Raw genomic sequence first — 16,804 nt, 5'->3', positions numbered from 1 at the left:
ATGTACACATGATATATATTATAATTATTATTATTTTATTATTATAATATATACTGTTGATGCCATTATTACTATATACTGTTATTATATTGGTATAATTACTATCATATATAAATATATATTATGTTATATTATATACTATATATACTGTACTATTTCTGTCTAACAATAACATTACCATCATATCATCAGTACTATTACCATCATCTTGCCACTGCACCTTATCTACCTATTTATCTTGTGTTTCTGTTTTTATTCTTTCTACCTCAATACTTTTTATTTTATTCTATTGTATTGTATTTTATTGTATTCAAATATACCGGCTGCTGTGACAACTTAATTTCCCTTCGGGGATGAATAAAGTACTCTATCTATCTATCTATCTATCTATCTATATTGTAATATCTAATAATATGTAATACAATGTAATAAACATCAAGTCAACGTGACAGGGATCAAACATACAGGTCAAAATGTTTAGTGTGAAAACATCATGTTGTCTCTGACTCTCATATATATATCATCCATAAATATATGCTACTATTTGTTACCACCCAACGTTAACAGTAGATTGTAGTTAAGGTTTGCTCCATTTCACTGCTTACGGTTATAATACTCCACATTAAGTCTTAAGTCGATTATTGCTTATTCTGAGTATGACCTCATTTCGATTTGAGTCATCCAAAAATGTCAGTGTCTTAATGAGACTATTAAAACTAGAGACTAGTAAAAGGTTAACATTGTAATATCTAATAATATGTATTACAATGTAATAAACATCAAGTCAACGTGACAGGGATCAAACCTAAAGGTCAAAATGTTTAGTGTGAAAACATCATGTTGACTGACTCTCATGACGTCCTGTGTAAGGCCTTCTAAATGTTAACACGCACACACACACACACACACAAACACACACACCCACACACACACAGTAGTGAACCATGTCATGATCATGTGATATTACAGTGCTGCGGTTACAGGTGATGTGTAAATGAGGGCGGATGTGTGGACTGAGTCAGAGAGGAAAGTGGAACATGATTAAAAAGAAGGAAGCCAGGCTTTAAGTGTGTCCCTGGCAGCGGACAGGAAGCCAGTGGGACCCTGCTGTCACCCAACACATCCGGACCACCCAGCCCAGGGTTCGACACCAGGACTCACCTTTAGCGCCTGGTCGTCGTGGAGCTCGGTGCGGTAGTTAGCCAGCAGGCTGGAGGCTAGCATGGTAGAAACTGATCTGGGACGACTTTTCGCCCTGCTCGTTCTTCTGCTTTTACGACCTGAAGAGAACAAAGACGACTTCCTCTTGACAATAATAAACACTAAAACAATTAATACAGTCCGCCTCCGCTCGGGTTCTTCTCCACAACTCGTAGGTTCCTAGTGAGCAACTGTCGCCCTGTTGAGAAACTTCCAGCTTCCTTAACTTGGTCGCTGCATGACGTCGCCACAACTTCTGGGCCCTGATTGGCTGCAGGGAAGGCGCGGTGTGGATTTGGAGGAGGCTGCACTGAATGACCTTAGAAAACAAAATATGAATTTCCTCCTCTGCGAACCATCCAGTGGTGTTTAAAGTACTTGAAAGACATACTTGAGTAAAAGAACAGATATCTTTCCTGAAAGTGACTTCGGTAAAAGTAAAAGTCTCCCGTCAGAAAATGACTTGAGTAAAAGTCTTAAAGTAGCTCATATTAAATGTACTTAAGTATCAAAAGTATCTGGTGTTGACATTTAGTATCAAAAGTAAAAGTACAAGTACCAGAATTAAAAATGCAGAGTGCTTTTTATCGTAGGTCTAAGACGTCATTTAAAAGTTGATATGATTGAACGTGATTGAACGTGTAATATCTAAGATTGGCGACTTCCTTCATAATGTCTTTAAACGGAACTGTTGTTGTACTGTTCTTTGAGGGAAAAAAATGAAAAAAATGATAAAAAAATAAATACTATTTATATAATATATACATATATTATATATCTCAAATAGTAATGGACGAGTGCGTAAAGCCCGTGTAGCGCTAACATCCGCTGCTCAAGTAACGAGACAGTTTTGAGAATGTAAGAAGTAGAAAGTACCGAAATTGGTGTTCAAATGTAACGAGTAAAAGTAAAAAGTACTCAGGAAAATAAATACTCAAGTAAAGTACAGATATGTGAAAAATCTACTTAAGTACAGGAACGAAGTATTTGTACTTTGTTACTTCCCACCACCGGAACTATCTTGTATTTATTTGACAGTTTGTTAAGAAACTATTGGTTTAACTTGCATAAATTCCAGTACTGTACTCAAGTACAGCTTTGAAGCAGTGGTACCATATTTAGCTGCTAAGATATGATACTTATTTACCCTTCTCTTTTCAACTAATTTTCAATTTTCTCTTGCTGCTTTTATTGATGTAGTTACTTCGCAGACTATGATGTTGGACACAATATATATGATCCATAAATATATGCTACTATTTGTTACCACCCAACGTTAACAGTAGATTGTAGTTATGATTGACTTGGACTCTTATCCCGCACCCACGTCTCAATTCTGTGTTACATTAACACACATAACATAACAGTATATTGCATATTGCACATCCCCATTTCTCTCCTGCTTTGCATTTTACTTTTTATTTAACTTTTTATATCTTGTATATATCTGTTTTGCATTTTACTCTTTAACTTTTATGTCATTTATATATATTTGTTTTATATACAGTTATTTCTTTCTTATGTGAAGTACTTATTGTGTTTTTATGCTTTATGTTAAATGTATGCACCTTTTTACAAAAGAAAATTCCATGTAGGTGTAAACCTACTTGGCAATAAATCCTTTCTGATTCTGATTCTGATTAAGGTTTGCTCCATCTCACTGCTTATGTCTAAATTCATTTGTAAGCGTAATTTTACAAAGATAAATATAAATTTGTTTCCAAGAAAGTGGCTTTTCTCAGCAACTTTTTTGGAAAATGTTTGGTACAGTATTTGTTGTATTGCTACTCCTACTTCAGTTCAATATTTAAAACAAAATGTACTGGTATGCAATATCTGATTTTAAAGTGTTTCCGTTAAGTGCTTAAGTAAATGAAAATGCTTGTATTATATTTACGTATTTTATTATTTGTCTTATTTATATTCTTATTATATTATTACTGCATGTATTTATTATTTAATTTATTCCTTTTTTTACTAACGAATTTATTTTGTCACGCTTTTACTTTTTGGCTTTTTGGCATGCTACTAAGGACCCGGTCTACGCAGCCGCATTGAATGCCGAACCAAAATGAGGCAGTGTTGTCAACATTTTGCGTCACCAGCTTTTTGCTGTTTCAGCCGTGACCTAGCAACAAATCTACTGATGAAAATGTTGATAAAAAATGTTGAACACGTATTTCTGAATATGTGTCACCTACCGTTAGCTCGTCAGTTGAGTACTTACATTAAAAAAAATCTCTTGACCTTTTCGCAGGCATTACTTTTTACCACAACCTGGATGGAAACACCAGTTATAGACTTTTCCAAGGACCTTTGCAAAGCTGTTAGGGACACAGCATGTGGCATATTAGAAACACAACATTTCTGGGAAGAGGACATTGCTGATGGATATTTAATCTTTCAAAAACCTACGCATAGTGTACCAGTACCTTAAGGCACAGAAAAAATACCCAACAATCAAATCTGACAATCTTTTTTCTTCTCACATGTTTTCCATTATCTGACAAAAGACCTGTCATTAGCACACGTGTTGCTATTATCTTAATAAATGTGAAGGAATTTTGGCTATCCTCACACATTTGCTTTTTACGGAGAACAGAGCTCGTCTCATCCACACATTCTCCCCTCTCTCTCCAAGCAATACCAAAGCCAGGTTATTGATAAAGGGCAAAGTAGCTGTAATTCTCTATACAATTTATTTTTATGATTTGGCACTTGTTATATTTAAACTGAATTGAATGCCTTTTATTTTACTTGATTCATCTTTTTGCCATTGCTTTTTTGTGTGTGAATCACATTGTTACCTTGATTAGATAAGTGCTATACAAATAAAGTTATAATATTATGTTATAAAATGTAATGTTTACGCTCAGAGAAGTAAAATGTGCCAAACAATTAGGCTCTAACTCTTAGGGACACAACGTAGGACGCAATGTGATTGAGGTTAAAGTATCCAATAAAATGCGAACATAAATGGGATGATGGGATTAACATAAATGTGCATCCCATCATCATATTATTTATCTATCACTACAAATTACAATATATAGTGAATTTATGAGGAACTAGCTGTTGTGTGAAAAGTTTAAACTCCTTAGAATATAAAAGCTCTGCAACAACTAGAGAAAGTTTTAAAGAGCAAAAGAGAGAAAAGCTTGCAAACATCATAACTGTGTTAGATTAGATTATGACTGTGGGTTACATCAAGGTCCTTGAACGGAAGAAAAATAATTGGTTTAGATACAGAGTTTTTAAAAATGAAACTTTTTCATCAAAGCATCTTGAGTCTTTGTTTAGAAAACCAAAGCACTGTCAATGGTTCTGCACTCAAACAGGACTAAAAATACAAATAATTTAACTTGTAGTATGGTCTATTCATTTTGTCTTTTTCATTCCACAACTTTTCATTATTCTTTCTTTATTCCTTTTCTTTCTAATTTCCCTGAACTATCCTTATTTCCTTCTCTCCATCTGAGGGTCACCTTGAGGGTACTGAAATGTTGTTTCATCCAACTTTACTTCATTTTCTTAAACTAGCTTTCAGGGGTTGGTATTGTATTTTCAAGCACAGAGAAAACAGCTTTAAGAAAACATTCTGATGAGCAGAGTGGAAATATTGTTTTCGGTTAAAGTAGTTTGGATTCCAGCAGCCTCCCAAGTGTGAACTCAGATGGTAAAAGTCATTTTATAATTTTATAGCCGGACTGGATAATGATGTCTGCAACATAATTTTGTCTGATCAAAGCACTTTTTCAAGATACCTGTATTTATATATTCACTTGGGAGAATACAAGTCTAAGATATCTGTAATTAGATTTTGACAAGTAAGATTCAAACCACTTTTGCCATTCATGTGCATGGAGTTTGTCATTATAGTTATCTACAATTAATTTGCGGATTTCCAAATTTCATATTTTATCCTCAAATACCTCTAATCTCAGTATACAATTTCTGTCTAATGTTCCATCGAGTACAATTCAAGACATATACATTGTTCTTTTGAGGTATCTTGAATTAATTTTGAAATACTCAGATTGACATAGCAGAAATCTGGAATAAAAGAAATCTAAATTTCTGTTGCAGACATCACCTACAGGAACTGTGGATATCTATAATGAAGAAACGCATATATATTGATGGCAAAAGCTGTACAGTTGTGTACAATAAAAATTCGTACTAGTCCCAATTAAGTCATCATAGATATATTAAATAAAAAATATTACTTGTCCCAATGAAGTCACAGACATATTAAATCAAACTCTTAGTCACAATGAAGTCGCCGACATGTTAAATCAAACTCTTACTAGTCATAAGGAAGTCCCAGATATGTTAAATCAAATTCTTACTAGTCATAATGAAGTCAAAGACATATTAAATCAAACTCTTATTAGTCACAATGAAGTCAAGGACATGTTTAATTAAACTCTTACTAGTCATAAGGAAGTCACAGACATGTTAAATCAAATTCTAACTAGTCAGAATGAAGTCGCCGACATGTTTAATCAAACTCTTACTAGTCATAAGGAAGTCCCAGATATGTTAAATCAAATTCTTACTAGTCATAATGAAGTCAAAGACATATTAAATCAAATTCTTACTAGTCTTAAGGAAGTCACAGATATGTTAAATCAAACTCTTACTAGTCATAAGGAAGTCCCAGATATGTTAAATCAAACTCTTACCAGTCTTAAGGAAGTCACAGATATGTTAAATCAAACTCTTACTAGTCATAAAGAAGTCACCGACATGTTAAATCAAACTCTTACTAGTCTTAAGGAAGTCACAGATATGTTAAATCAAACTCTTTCTAGTCATAAGGAAGTCAAAGATATGTTAAATACAAATAAATTCTTACTAGTCATAAGGAAGTCACAGACATGGTAAATTAAACTCTTAATAGTCACAATGAAGTCACAGACATATTAAATCAAATTCTTACTAGTCATAAGGAAGTCACAGATATGTTAAATCAAACTCTTACTAGTTACAATGAAGTCAAAGATATATTAAATCAAACTCTTACTAGTCACAATGAAGTCACCGACATGTTAAATCAAACTCATACTAGTCTTGAGGAAGTCAAAGATATGTTAAATACAAATAAATTCTTACTAGTCTTAAGGAAGTCACAGATATGTTAAATCAAATTCTTACTAGTCATAAGGAAGTCACCGACATGTTAAATCAAACTCTTACTAGTCTTAAGGAAGTCACAGACATGTTAAATCAAACTCTTACTAGTCACAATGAAGTCAAAGACATGTTAAATCAAACTCTTACTAGTCTTAAGGAAGTCACAGACATGTTAAATCAAACTCTTACTAGTCTTAAGGAAGTCACAGATATTTTAAATACAAATAAATTCTTACTAGTCTTAAGGAAGTCACAGATATTTTAAACACAAATAAGTAAGTCACAGACTAGCCACAAAGTAAAAACAACTAGTCTAAATGAGGTAGCAGATCAGTGTAATGTTTATTAAGGCTCGTCAAATGTAGCTTTTAATAGCATGAGCTCACAGAGTGCAGGCAGCGGGCTCCTGATGAAGCACCTGCCGCAGGTGTGCACAGCCCCATGTCCCTGCTGTTTACATGTGAACCGTGTGGACAGAGACAGAGACAGGGACAGAGACAGAGACAGAGACAGAGACAGGGACAGGGACAGTCTGTGAGAGGCAGCTCATCCTCGTTCTTCCTCAGGGTTCTTCCTCAGGGTTCATACATGTTCCTGCCCAAGATGAAGGTGCCCACGGAGGAACTCATGAGCGACATATTGAAGCGTCTGACGGGCGAGTCCGCGCTGCCTGTGTACAGCAACATAGAGAAGTTCAGACGAGCTAAAGACGGCCTGTACTTTGTCGGTGAGGACTTCAACGAAACGGTGAAGAGGAGGGAGCTGGTCAACGCTAAGGAGCGACTGAGAGTGAGTTTTCACAATGGAGGACGATGCGAGAACAGAGAGATCATGTTTAATGACAGTTTAGAGATGTGTTGGACAGACAGACGCCAGGTCCCTGAGTTTAGTTAGCGTAGCTGGAGCCTGAAAAGCTAACTAACTGTACCTGCCGTTATGTTTCCAAAGACCTCACAGGACACAAACACAGTTATTAGTAACCTTGTACACACACCACACAAACTTAACCAACTTACACACCTACTGGGGCAAGCATTTCTTCATATTGTCCGGTTATGTTTTGGTTATTATCTAATCTGTGGGGGAGTTGTATGAAACTTTATTTCCAACTTTTATCATTATAATAATGTAAGCAAGGCCGTTTTATTTATGAAGCATATTTCATACAGAAAGGCAGATTCCAGGAACTGTGCAGGCAAATAAAAAAAAAACAACACAAAGACTAAGTTGAAGAACCTTAACCCAGAAAGCACAGCATACAATTTTCACGATGAGAGTTTTAAAGAGTATAATTTAAGAGGTTGAAGAAAGAAAAATGATTCATCTTTATGAAATAAGTTGAAGTGGCTGTATTTAATTCAAAGCATCTCCCCTGCTCTAAAACCCATCTCATCCACTTTTACTGATAATTGCATGACATCGTTTTTCCAGTGAAGTGTTCTGTAGTTTATATCAAAAGCAATTGAGCTGAGATTCTGCTTCATATGTTTTGAAAGTCTATTCTAAAGAAATAATGTACAAATTATCTTAACCTTGGAGAGCAAAAGGGCTTAATTTCAAATATATGTGATTATATATTCCCTTTCAAGAGAGCTCCTCATACAAAGATTCAACTCTGATCAAAATAACTTTGATGAAGAAAGCCAGTGTGATATGTACTATTGGCTGTAACCTAAACTCTCATCTCTCTCTCACTTCACCAGAAATAATGTCACATTTAGAATAGAGGATACAAATTGTGATTTGCTGTTCAACATTTTACTTATTTTGGGTGATTCTTTTCAGTCTTCATAAAAGAGTGTGCGTTGTGCTATAAATCCTTGATATAAATGAAGGTGAAAACGAAAACTTCTAATCTTTATCGATGCGTCAGTCATTAGAATCCCCTTAATTATTATTATTTAATTTGTATTACATTCTTTGGTGTTTAATATGCTAACAAGTTGTGGTTTATTTCCATATTTTAATAACCATCAGTATGACTGAATATCATACATTCTTCTGTCATCATGTGAGGATAAGTTGCATATTTACTTATTTTTTTCTGTATTTGTTGCCAGTTTGGCATAAAGCAGGAAAAAGCGCACTAGATTTTCATAAAGTAAGTAACACTTGGAAATCAGCTTAGTATATAACAATTCTTGTGTTCCATATGTTGTTTCATCAAATCAACAGTACTCCTTTTCAATCCTTAAGCATTATGTGCTGGATTTTACCAACACAACTACTGCTTAGTTTGCTCTCAGTGAATAAATACATCTTGAGAAATGTCACTTCTTGAAGCCCTGCGGAAATGCAATGATACTGCAATGGTTCGAAAGCATTAGAACAGTGGTTCTTAACCTTATTGGAGGTACTGAACCCTGCAAGCTTCATCAGTGCATTCACCGAACCCTTCGTAATTGGACAAATAAAATATTATTTCTTCAAAACATAGGTATATATTTTGTTAGTGCACAAAATTAACCATGCATCAGGTGCACACAAAATCACTGTGTTCAAAGGACAAAACCAATAAACAGGAATTTCACACAAAAACATATCTAATAAAATAAATAATATTTATTGCAAATCAATGTGACTTTTGCTGTTGCCTTTCAGATACAGCTTCAGAAATGCGCGGCTTCACCTTGGCAAGTGCCACTCTCATATCATTTTCACAACACAAGTCTGTTCCTTTTCTTAATTTTCATGTCTACCATCCTCGAAAAGTATTGCTCGCAAAAATAAGTTGTAACAAACGGTGTGAGTATCTCAAGGGTCACCAAAACGTTGAGAGCGTTGTTGTTCTGAAGAGTTGCTGTTGAAGCTGGCTCTGCTGAATGACGTACAATCACAACAGCCACAAGTCGACTACTGAGCGCACCAAGTTCCCTGCAGCACAGATATCAAAGCTAAGCATTGTGGCGTGATCAGCTGCAGCCAATGACGGCCAAGCGGAGGGGGACTTCACGAATAATACGAGTGGGCTGAATTTCTTTTGTGTAACTAATTTTTACTAAGCAACAAAATATTTGTTATCTGACACGGCAAAGAAAAATTGTGTGTTGCTATACTGTGTGTGTCTTGACCCCTGCCGAACCCCAGAGAGTGACTCACCGAACCCCTGGGGTTCGATCGAACCCAGGTTAAGAACCACTGCATTAGAAAGTATCTCACGATGCTTCACTATTTATTTCAATCTTCTTTTCTGTTCAGATTCGGAACTTGAACACCATGTTCTCCCGCCTAAAGCGCATGGTGCCACTTATGCGACCAGACCGGAAACCCAGTAAAGTGGACACACTTAAAGCTGCAACAGAGTACATTCGATTGCTTGTTGGAGTTTTGCAAGACACTGACAGTGTGAGTGCTTCCCTCATCAGGACTCTATTAAAGACAAGTGTCCTGTTTTTTTTTTTTCCAAGGACAACACTATTGTGAAATGTTGATTAGAGTTATTTTCTGTTTTTCAGCATGATGGCAGTGGGACTGATTTTCTAAAGAATGCAATCACTTATGGTCAGACTGAAGGTTTGAGCAATGACCTATGGAGAATGGATGATGTAAGTGTCTTTTCTACAGTGCGGAAAGTATTCACAGTGCTTGACATTTTCCACATTCTGTTATGTTACAGCCTTATTCCAAAATGGATTCAATTCATGTTTTCCCCTAAAAATTATACAAACAATACCCCAGCATGACAAAGTGAAAAAAGTTTGTTTACATTTTTTGCAAATTATAAAAAATAAAGGACGAAAATATAACATGTACATAAGTATTCACGGCCTTTGCTCAATAATAATTTTTGAAGCACCTTTGGCAGCAATTACAGCCTCAAGTATTCTATAGAGTATGACGCTAGAGGCTTGGCACACCTATTTTTTCGGCAGTTTCTCCCATCCTTCCTTGCAGGACCTCCCAAGCTCCATCAGGTTGGATGGGGAGTGTCGGTGCACAGCCATTTTCAGATCTCTCCAGAGACGTTCAATCGGGTTCAAGTCTGGGCTCTGGCTGGGCCACTCAAGGACATTCACAGAGTTGTCCCGAAGCCACTCCTTTGTTATCTTGGCTGTGTGCTTAGGGTTGTAGTCCTGTTGGAAGATGAACCTTCGCCCCAGTCTGAGGTCCAGAGTGCTCTGGAGCAGGTTATCATCAAGGATGTCTCTGTACATTGCTGCATTCATCTTTCCCTCGAATCCCGACTAGTCTACCAGTTCCTGCCGCTGAAAAACATCCCCACAGCATGATGCTGCCACCACCATGCTTCACTGTAGGGATGGTATTGGCCTGGTGATATGCGGTGCCTGGATTCCTCCAGACATGACGCCTGACATTCATGCCAATGAGTTCAAGAGGGTAGGAAGAGTCCTGGTGGTTCCAAACTTCTTCCATTTACGGCCATTGTGCTCAATGGGACCTTAAATGCTGCAGAAATTTGTCGGTACCCTTACCCAGGTCTGTGCTTCGATACAATCCTGTCTCTGAGGTCTACAGACAATTCCTTGGACCTCATGGCTTGGTCTGTGCTCTGACATGCACTGTCAGCTGTGGGACCTTATATAGACAGGTGTGTGCCTTTCCAAATCATGTCCATCAACTGAATTTACCACAGGTGGACTCCAATCAAGTTGAACATCTCAATCTCGATCAGTGGATACAGGATACACCTGAGCTTGATTTTGAGTGCCATGGCAAACATTTAAAAAATACCTTTTTCATGTTAACATAATGGGGTTTTGTGTGTAGAATTTTGAGGGAAAAAATGAATTTAATCCATTTTGGAATAAGGCTCTAACATATCAAAATGTGGAAAAAGTGAAGCGCTGTGAATACTTTCTGGATGCACTGTACTGTGCAGTTATGACAGCTAGCTTTACAGCTTAGTAAACCAGAACACTGCCAATCAAGTCAGACAAATGTTCAACTAAATGTACATTAAAACTGCATAGATAGAGATGTCATCATTGAATATCAGCATCAAAGGCTTTGGAAAGAGGGAGAGAGAGAGAGAGAGAGAGTGAAAGGGAGAGAGAGATCCGCTTTATCTAAGAGGGACATTTAAACTCTAACCTTAAATATAGAGATGGTGTCTTCCTCCCGACACCAAAGTGGCAGTTGGTTTCATAAAAATCATCAGATTGATTCAATTACTTTCTTTTTTATCGTTACTTTCTCGTTTATCTGTCACTTCAGGTGCTTTTATTTTATATTAAACCAGATTACTGGTTCAAATGGAGTGTCTCGCTTGTAATGGTAGCGTAGCTGTCATTGCAATCTGATTGGCTAAACTGGATGATCCTAAATTCTCCTGTCATATATCACAGACAGAACTAGCATCACTAACTTCTTGAGTCCCTGATTTGAACAGTGAGCTCTTCATTTCCTGCTGTGGTTACACTGGCACCTGGTCTTTTGTATTTGAACTTGACCCCTGTACATAAATGATTCCTAATTGTTCCTAAAAATATGATGGCACAGAGAAGATTTTTCTATCTATAATTGCTTAAAAATAATTTTTGATTGATTGATATTTTTGGTGGTTTAGATGAGATACTCAGCTTAAACCCCAGAAATGAAATTCCTTTGTCAGACATTTCCGTAATGAACTGTTTGAAAATTTACAATCTGTTTTTTATGTTCTAAAACGTTAATTTAAACAGATGATTGTTTTTTACCTTGTTTAAGTATTTATTTCAAATGAAATTTAATGTTTGGAATATGGATCAGAGTTTCTTAATGAGGCGGGTGTGTATCTTGACAGTAGATAAAAAAAAGTTCAGATATACATTTTTACTGACATGTGTCTTCCTTACAGGTGTTCAACATGTCAGACGAGTGTTTGGAAGATGGATTCACTCTGCCTCCAGAACAAGTAACAGAGGACGGAGATATGACCAGAATGGTGTTGCAACATTGTGCGCTGCCTGCATACCAGTTCATCATCCAAGTAGCACCTGACCAGACTTCGGTAACTCATTTAACTTTTCGAACATTATGCCTCATTTTGTTTGTTTTTGTTGTTGTTTTTTGAATTTTTTAGTCAATTTTGTGTTGAATCACGGTGAATCCAGCTTGGGCTCCCTTGTTCCTCACATAGACCTCACCGGACTTTATACTAGGAGGCCAGGCGAACAAAGTCTGCAGAAATTCTACAGACTGTCACTTGGACACAGTGCATGTCTGAAATAAACTAAAGAGAGAGAACCTGTCATGACTGAGTTTTTACACAGCAATGTACTCGAGTCTGACATAAGGTGTTACCAAAAAGTTAACATTCAGGGTTCCATTTTCTTCATTCATATAATCATTGAGATTACTCTGCTTCCTCGAATAACGCACACATAAAATAAAGCCGTGGGCATAAACAGACTTGTTCTCCTGCTGTAGAATATAAAGAATGATGTTTTGCCGCTGCTTTCAATAAGACATTAAACACTAAATGAAGCAGACATCCTTTATCCACTGTAATCCCAGAGAACTAAGACAGCCGCTCATTGCAGCCAGCTTCTCTTCTCTACTGCATATACTGTGGCTTGTAAAAAGGTTGTTTACATGACATTAAATGTGAACCAGGGATCTATATGGCTTACAATTCCCCAACTCTCTTCCCCTCATTACCTCTCACATGTCTGGAATATCATATTATGATATTTACAATTACAGGTTTTTTTTTCCAAGCAGCACACAACATTTGAAACATAACAAATTACTCAGATAACTACGAATGCAGAAGTAGAAAGTGTTAGTCATTGTCTTGTTCATATATTTCATGCTCAAAGAGCATATCAAATCAACAGTACTCCTTTTCAATATTTAAATGATCAACAGGATTGAAAATTGAGGGAAAATAACTTGAGAAATGTAGGATATTTAAAGCGGGACAATGATAGTAGTAATAATATTAATAAAAATAAGGATTATTCATTATATGTATTTATACTCACCATTTTTAACAATGCTCAAAGGCACTTTACTTGGGATACAAACAGAAAAACTAGAGCAAGTAATTAGAAATATACACAACAATGCTTTGAGTGGTAGATAAGACCTTTTGAATTACAGTATTGTTGTCAATATAAGAGTAATGCACAATAGGTTAGAGCTGGAGAAATTTATAAAATCAATTGTAATTATCATCATCATTATAATTACCAGTTCATGAAACTGAGTGGATGTCATAATTTCAATGGCTTATCAAACCTTTTTTTCTAATCCATAGAACATTTAAATATGACTTTAAATATATTTTTTTTGTAAATGTCAAATCAATTTTAGCTACTGGAAAACGTGCAGTGAATGAATATCAGTAATTTTATTGCGTTTTAATTTGTAATTGAAAATCAATTATTGTGTTAATTGCTGAAGTGGATGTGAAATGTATCAGTTGCATATCACTGACTGATCTTGGGACAATTACTATCAACCTTTCGAAGACGAGACCTGCAGCCTTCATCTGCACATCTAGAAAGTCACACCATTCACACAATAGGAAATCAGACACATGTATAATTGCTAAAATGATCTTGCACGAAGATGCTACAGATGCAACAGGCAATCAACACAAAGCAGTTGATTGTATTCAGTGCCTCATCTCCATCCTTAACAAAGCTATAAGTATGTGAGTGTGTGCGTAAATTTCAAATGAGGAAATCTGCCTGAAAAATAAAGCTGAAAATTTGAAAAAATTAATTCATTACTCAGAACCTCTCTGTCTTTAAACTGGGAATGTGTTTCTTTTTTTTGGCACATAAACTTATTTTTTCATTCAACAGATGTCTCAACACTGCTGAGTGATGCGAAGAGCAGATGGCCAGAACTAATACTGGGAACATGCCAGGTGATTTTTATTTATTTATTTATTTAACAGACTAGATGTTGGGGTGATTTTTCTTTCTGCCAAAGTGACATTTCGAGCACAAAGCTCCTCTTTTCAGTAGAGACACTGTGAACATCAGGGTTTTAATATGAATACTATAATTTGAATTTCTGTTTAATTGTCATGGTAATGAAGTGTGTGTAACTTTTAATTTAGTTGTAATAGTTGTACTGGATATAAATATGAACATTAGACCAGGAGTATTATTATGTTGCCCCCTTGTGGACTTTATTTTAGGTGAAAATTGGCACAAAAAAAGCCACAGAACAACTAATATATAAGTAATTTTTTACATTGCATAACAGATGAGGTGCATGTGTAAAAAAATATCCAATACTGAATTCCTTTTAGCTGCTTCAGTTACATGGTCCTGGTATTGTGCATCTTGCCTCATTGTCATAGTCATGAACAGATTAACCTTTCAGTGGGGACTATTTAAATCATATTTCAAACTAGAATACATGTTTATATTTGTATTAACCGATTCAGGATTGAATTGTATTTGGCTAGTGTAAAATTCTTGTTTCTCCCTGCTACCATCACTACACTGACAGATACTGTTTGATCAGTATCCTGCTCAAGTTCACATTAGCTGTTACCTGGAATTTGCTGAGCTCACCATCCCCTTTACTTTTTCATGAATTATGACTGAATAACACTGAAGCACCATGGGAAAGATCCTTTCAGAGTAGCTTGTCCCACTGTATTGAAATGCATAGTTACAGCGCCCTCTTCTGGTTGAAAGTCTGTGGCATCATTGTCAGGTGTGATCAGTCGTGTAGTGTTGCACCTACAACCTGAACTCCCACTGATATCACAGCAACACACCAGTATCAGGTCATCATATGGAGGACACAGTAGTGCACATACCACACAGTCTGTGCTCACCCAGGGAAATTACATGTTTTTTGGTTTGAAGTGAATAAGTTGATACAACATGCCGACAGACAAACAGACAAAATGTATTTATTTCCATCCACATTTTTTTTTTCTTATGAACTAATAACAGAATTGAAACAATAATTGTGGCATGTGCAAAAGTCAGTACGTAACTCAGTTTAATTCTTAGTAGTATCTTAATTTTAATATCTGGAGTTATCACCAGCAGAAATCCTAATGTGAACTGCCGTGTAATTCCCAATGAGTTAATGAAGATTGTTCATTTTAAATTTAATTCATTAAATAAAAAGTAGCAATATAAAAAAGTTGTATAGTCATTGTTTGTGTTTTTGCTACAGGGGCTGTCGTTACCTCCGTTCATTTGAAAAAAAAATTGTTGTGGAGTTTTGCATACAACTGTATGTATAATACTTTTTTGTTTGTTTTTGAGGGCATTATTTAGTGCATATATTTCACACTCATAATTGGGAAACAAAATGGTGACTGATGATGCGCTATGTAATAAGTGGGATTCCAATATTTGCCTTAGAACCCAGCATCCCTCTTCAGATAAAGTAATTTTTATGCATGTAGAAATTGTGTCAAAAGAAGTGAGAGATGAATTAACTATAATCTTTTTTATTTAGGGGCCTTTTGCTTTGAAGAAAGGATTTTTCCAGAAGAAAATTCAATTTTATTTGTTTATTTATGTTGACTTAAGACTTAAGATTTTGTTTGAGTATCTATATATACATAAATATATATAAACATATGTATAAATGTGTTTTTATTTTCATTTTACAAACTGTATACTTGGAAGCCTTTAGAAACATTTACAAGCTTCATTTTGTTCTCATTTATATTTAGAAGTGTTTTATGTTTTCTGCTATATGTTTAAAATATGATATAAATCTCAACATTTGCATTGTACCGAGTTTCTGTTTGGTAAATATGAATATCTTCTACTTTAATAAAATGGCTTTGTAACCTGTATCTCATTGAAATATCTTATTTCAAAGCACCATGCTCCAGAAGTGCAAAGTATGGGGCTAAAGTCACTTAGGCTACTGCCTGTTTGCCCTCCATCAATGAGCTGCCCCTCTGGAGGAAAAACTAGTTTTATTGTTGTGGCTGCAAGAATATGAGGAGTCAAACAATTACTGAAGTTTGACCAAATTATTACATCATCCCATCCTATCACATTTTTAAGAAATGAGGCAATGCTCTTTATTACATGACTCTGGCCAAACTGACGTTTACATTGTGAATGGTGTTCTGAATTTGCAAAATCTTAATTTTTAACCTTTGCTTTAAATGATGTCTACTCATTAAGAGTTTGTTTTCAAAGTTTGAACATTATGGTTTGCAATCGGATAGATGACAGTGTTATGCTCAAGTTTAGAGGAATCTGTATCCTATTTGCACTAATGTGTTGCCTTTAGGGTTTCAAAGGGGTGGAAAGTTTCCGGTAAATTTCCGGAAACTTTCCGGACACTTTCCACGGGAATATTAAGATCGGGAATTTTTCCATCACATGCACAGATAACTCCCAGCATCCTTCACTCTACAGCAGGGCTATTGAGGCCTGCTGTAGAGTGCAGGACTAGTCAGGTAAGTTTCCATGATATTACTCTGGAAAATATTTTAGCATGCTTATTGAGGATTGTTCATCTGTTCATCTAGCCTATTTCCATTCATTTATCAATCAATTGTAAAATATTTAAAATGATT

The 16,804-nt window shown here is 35.7% G+C and overlaps 2 protein-coding genes across 2 annotated transcripts in view; one reads left to right on the top strand and one right to left on the bottom strand.

Annotated features, from left to right (window-relative positions):
* hk2 (hexokinase 2) overlaps positions 1 to 1,422 on the bottom strand; it is a 29,186-nt gene extending 27,764 nt beyond the window's left edge. Inside the window, exon 1 of the mRNA XM_061071239.1 lies at positions 1,162 to 1,422. Coding sequence (XP_060927222.1) covers positions 1,162 to 1,224 — 63 coding nt within the window. The 5' untranslated portion in view covers positions 1,225 to 1,422. The remainder of the gene's footprint in view (positions 1 to 1,161) is intronic.
* A 5,502-nt stretch (positions 1,423 to 6,924) lies between these two features.
* On the top strand, positions 6,925 to 14,108 carry figla (folliculogenesis specific bHLH transcription factor). The gene is made up of 5 exons (XM_061072178.1): positions 6,925 to 7,125; positions 9,535 to 9,681; positions 9,792 to 9,881; positions 12,134 to 12,286; positions 14,091 to 14,108. The coding sequence occupies exons 1-5, from the start codon at positions 6,925 to 6,927 to the stop codon at positions 14,106 to 14,108; spliced, it is 609 nt and encodes a 202-aa protein (XP_060928161.1).
* The last annotated feature ends 2,696 nt before the right edge of the window (positions 14,109 to 16,804 follow it).

This window comes from Limanda limanda, chromosome 5 (genome assembly GCF_963576545.1).
Source record: "Limanda limanda chromosome 5, fLimLim1.1, whole genome shotgun sequence".
Lineage (NCBI taxonomy): Eukaryota > Metazoa > Chordata > Actinopteri > Pleuronectiformes > Pleuronectidae > Limanda > Limanda limanda.
Note: the sequence above shows the minus strand (reverse complement) of the source record. Positions and strands in the feature narration are given on the sequence as shown.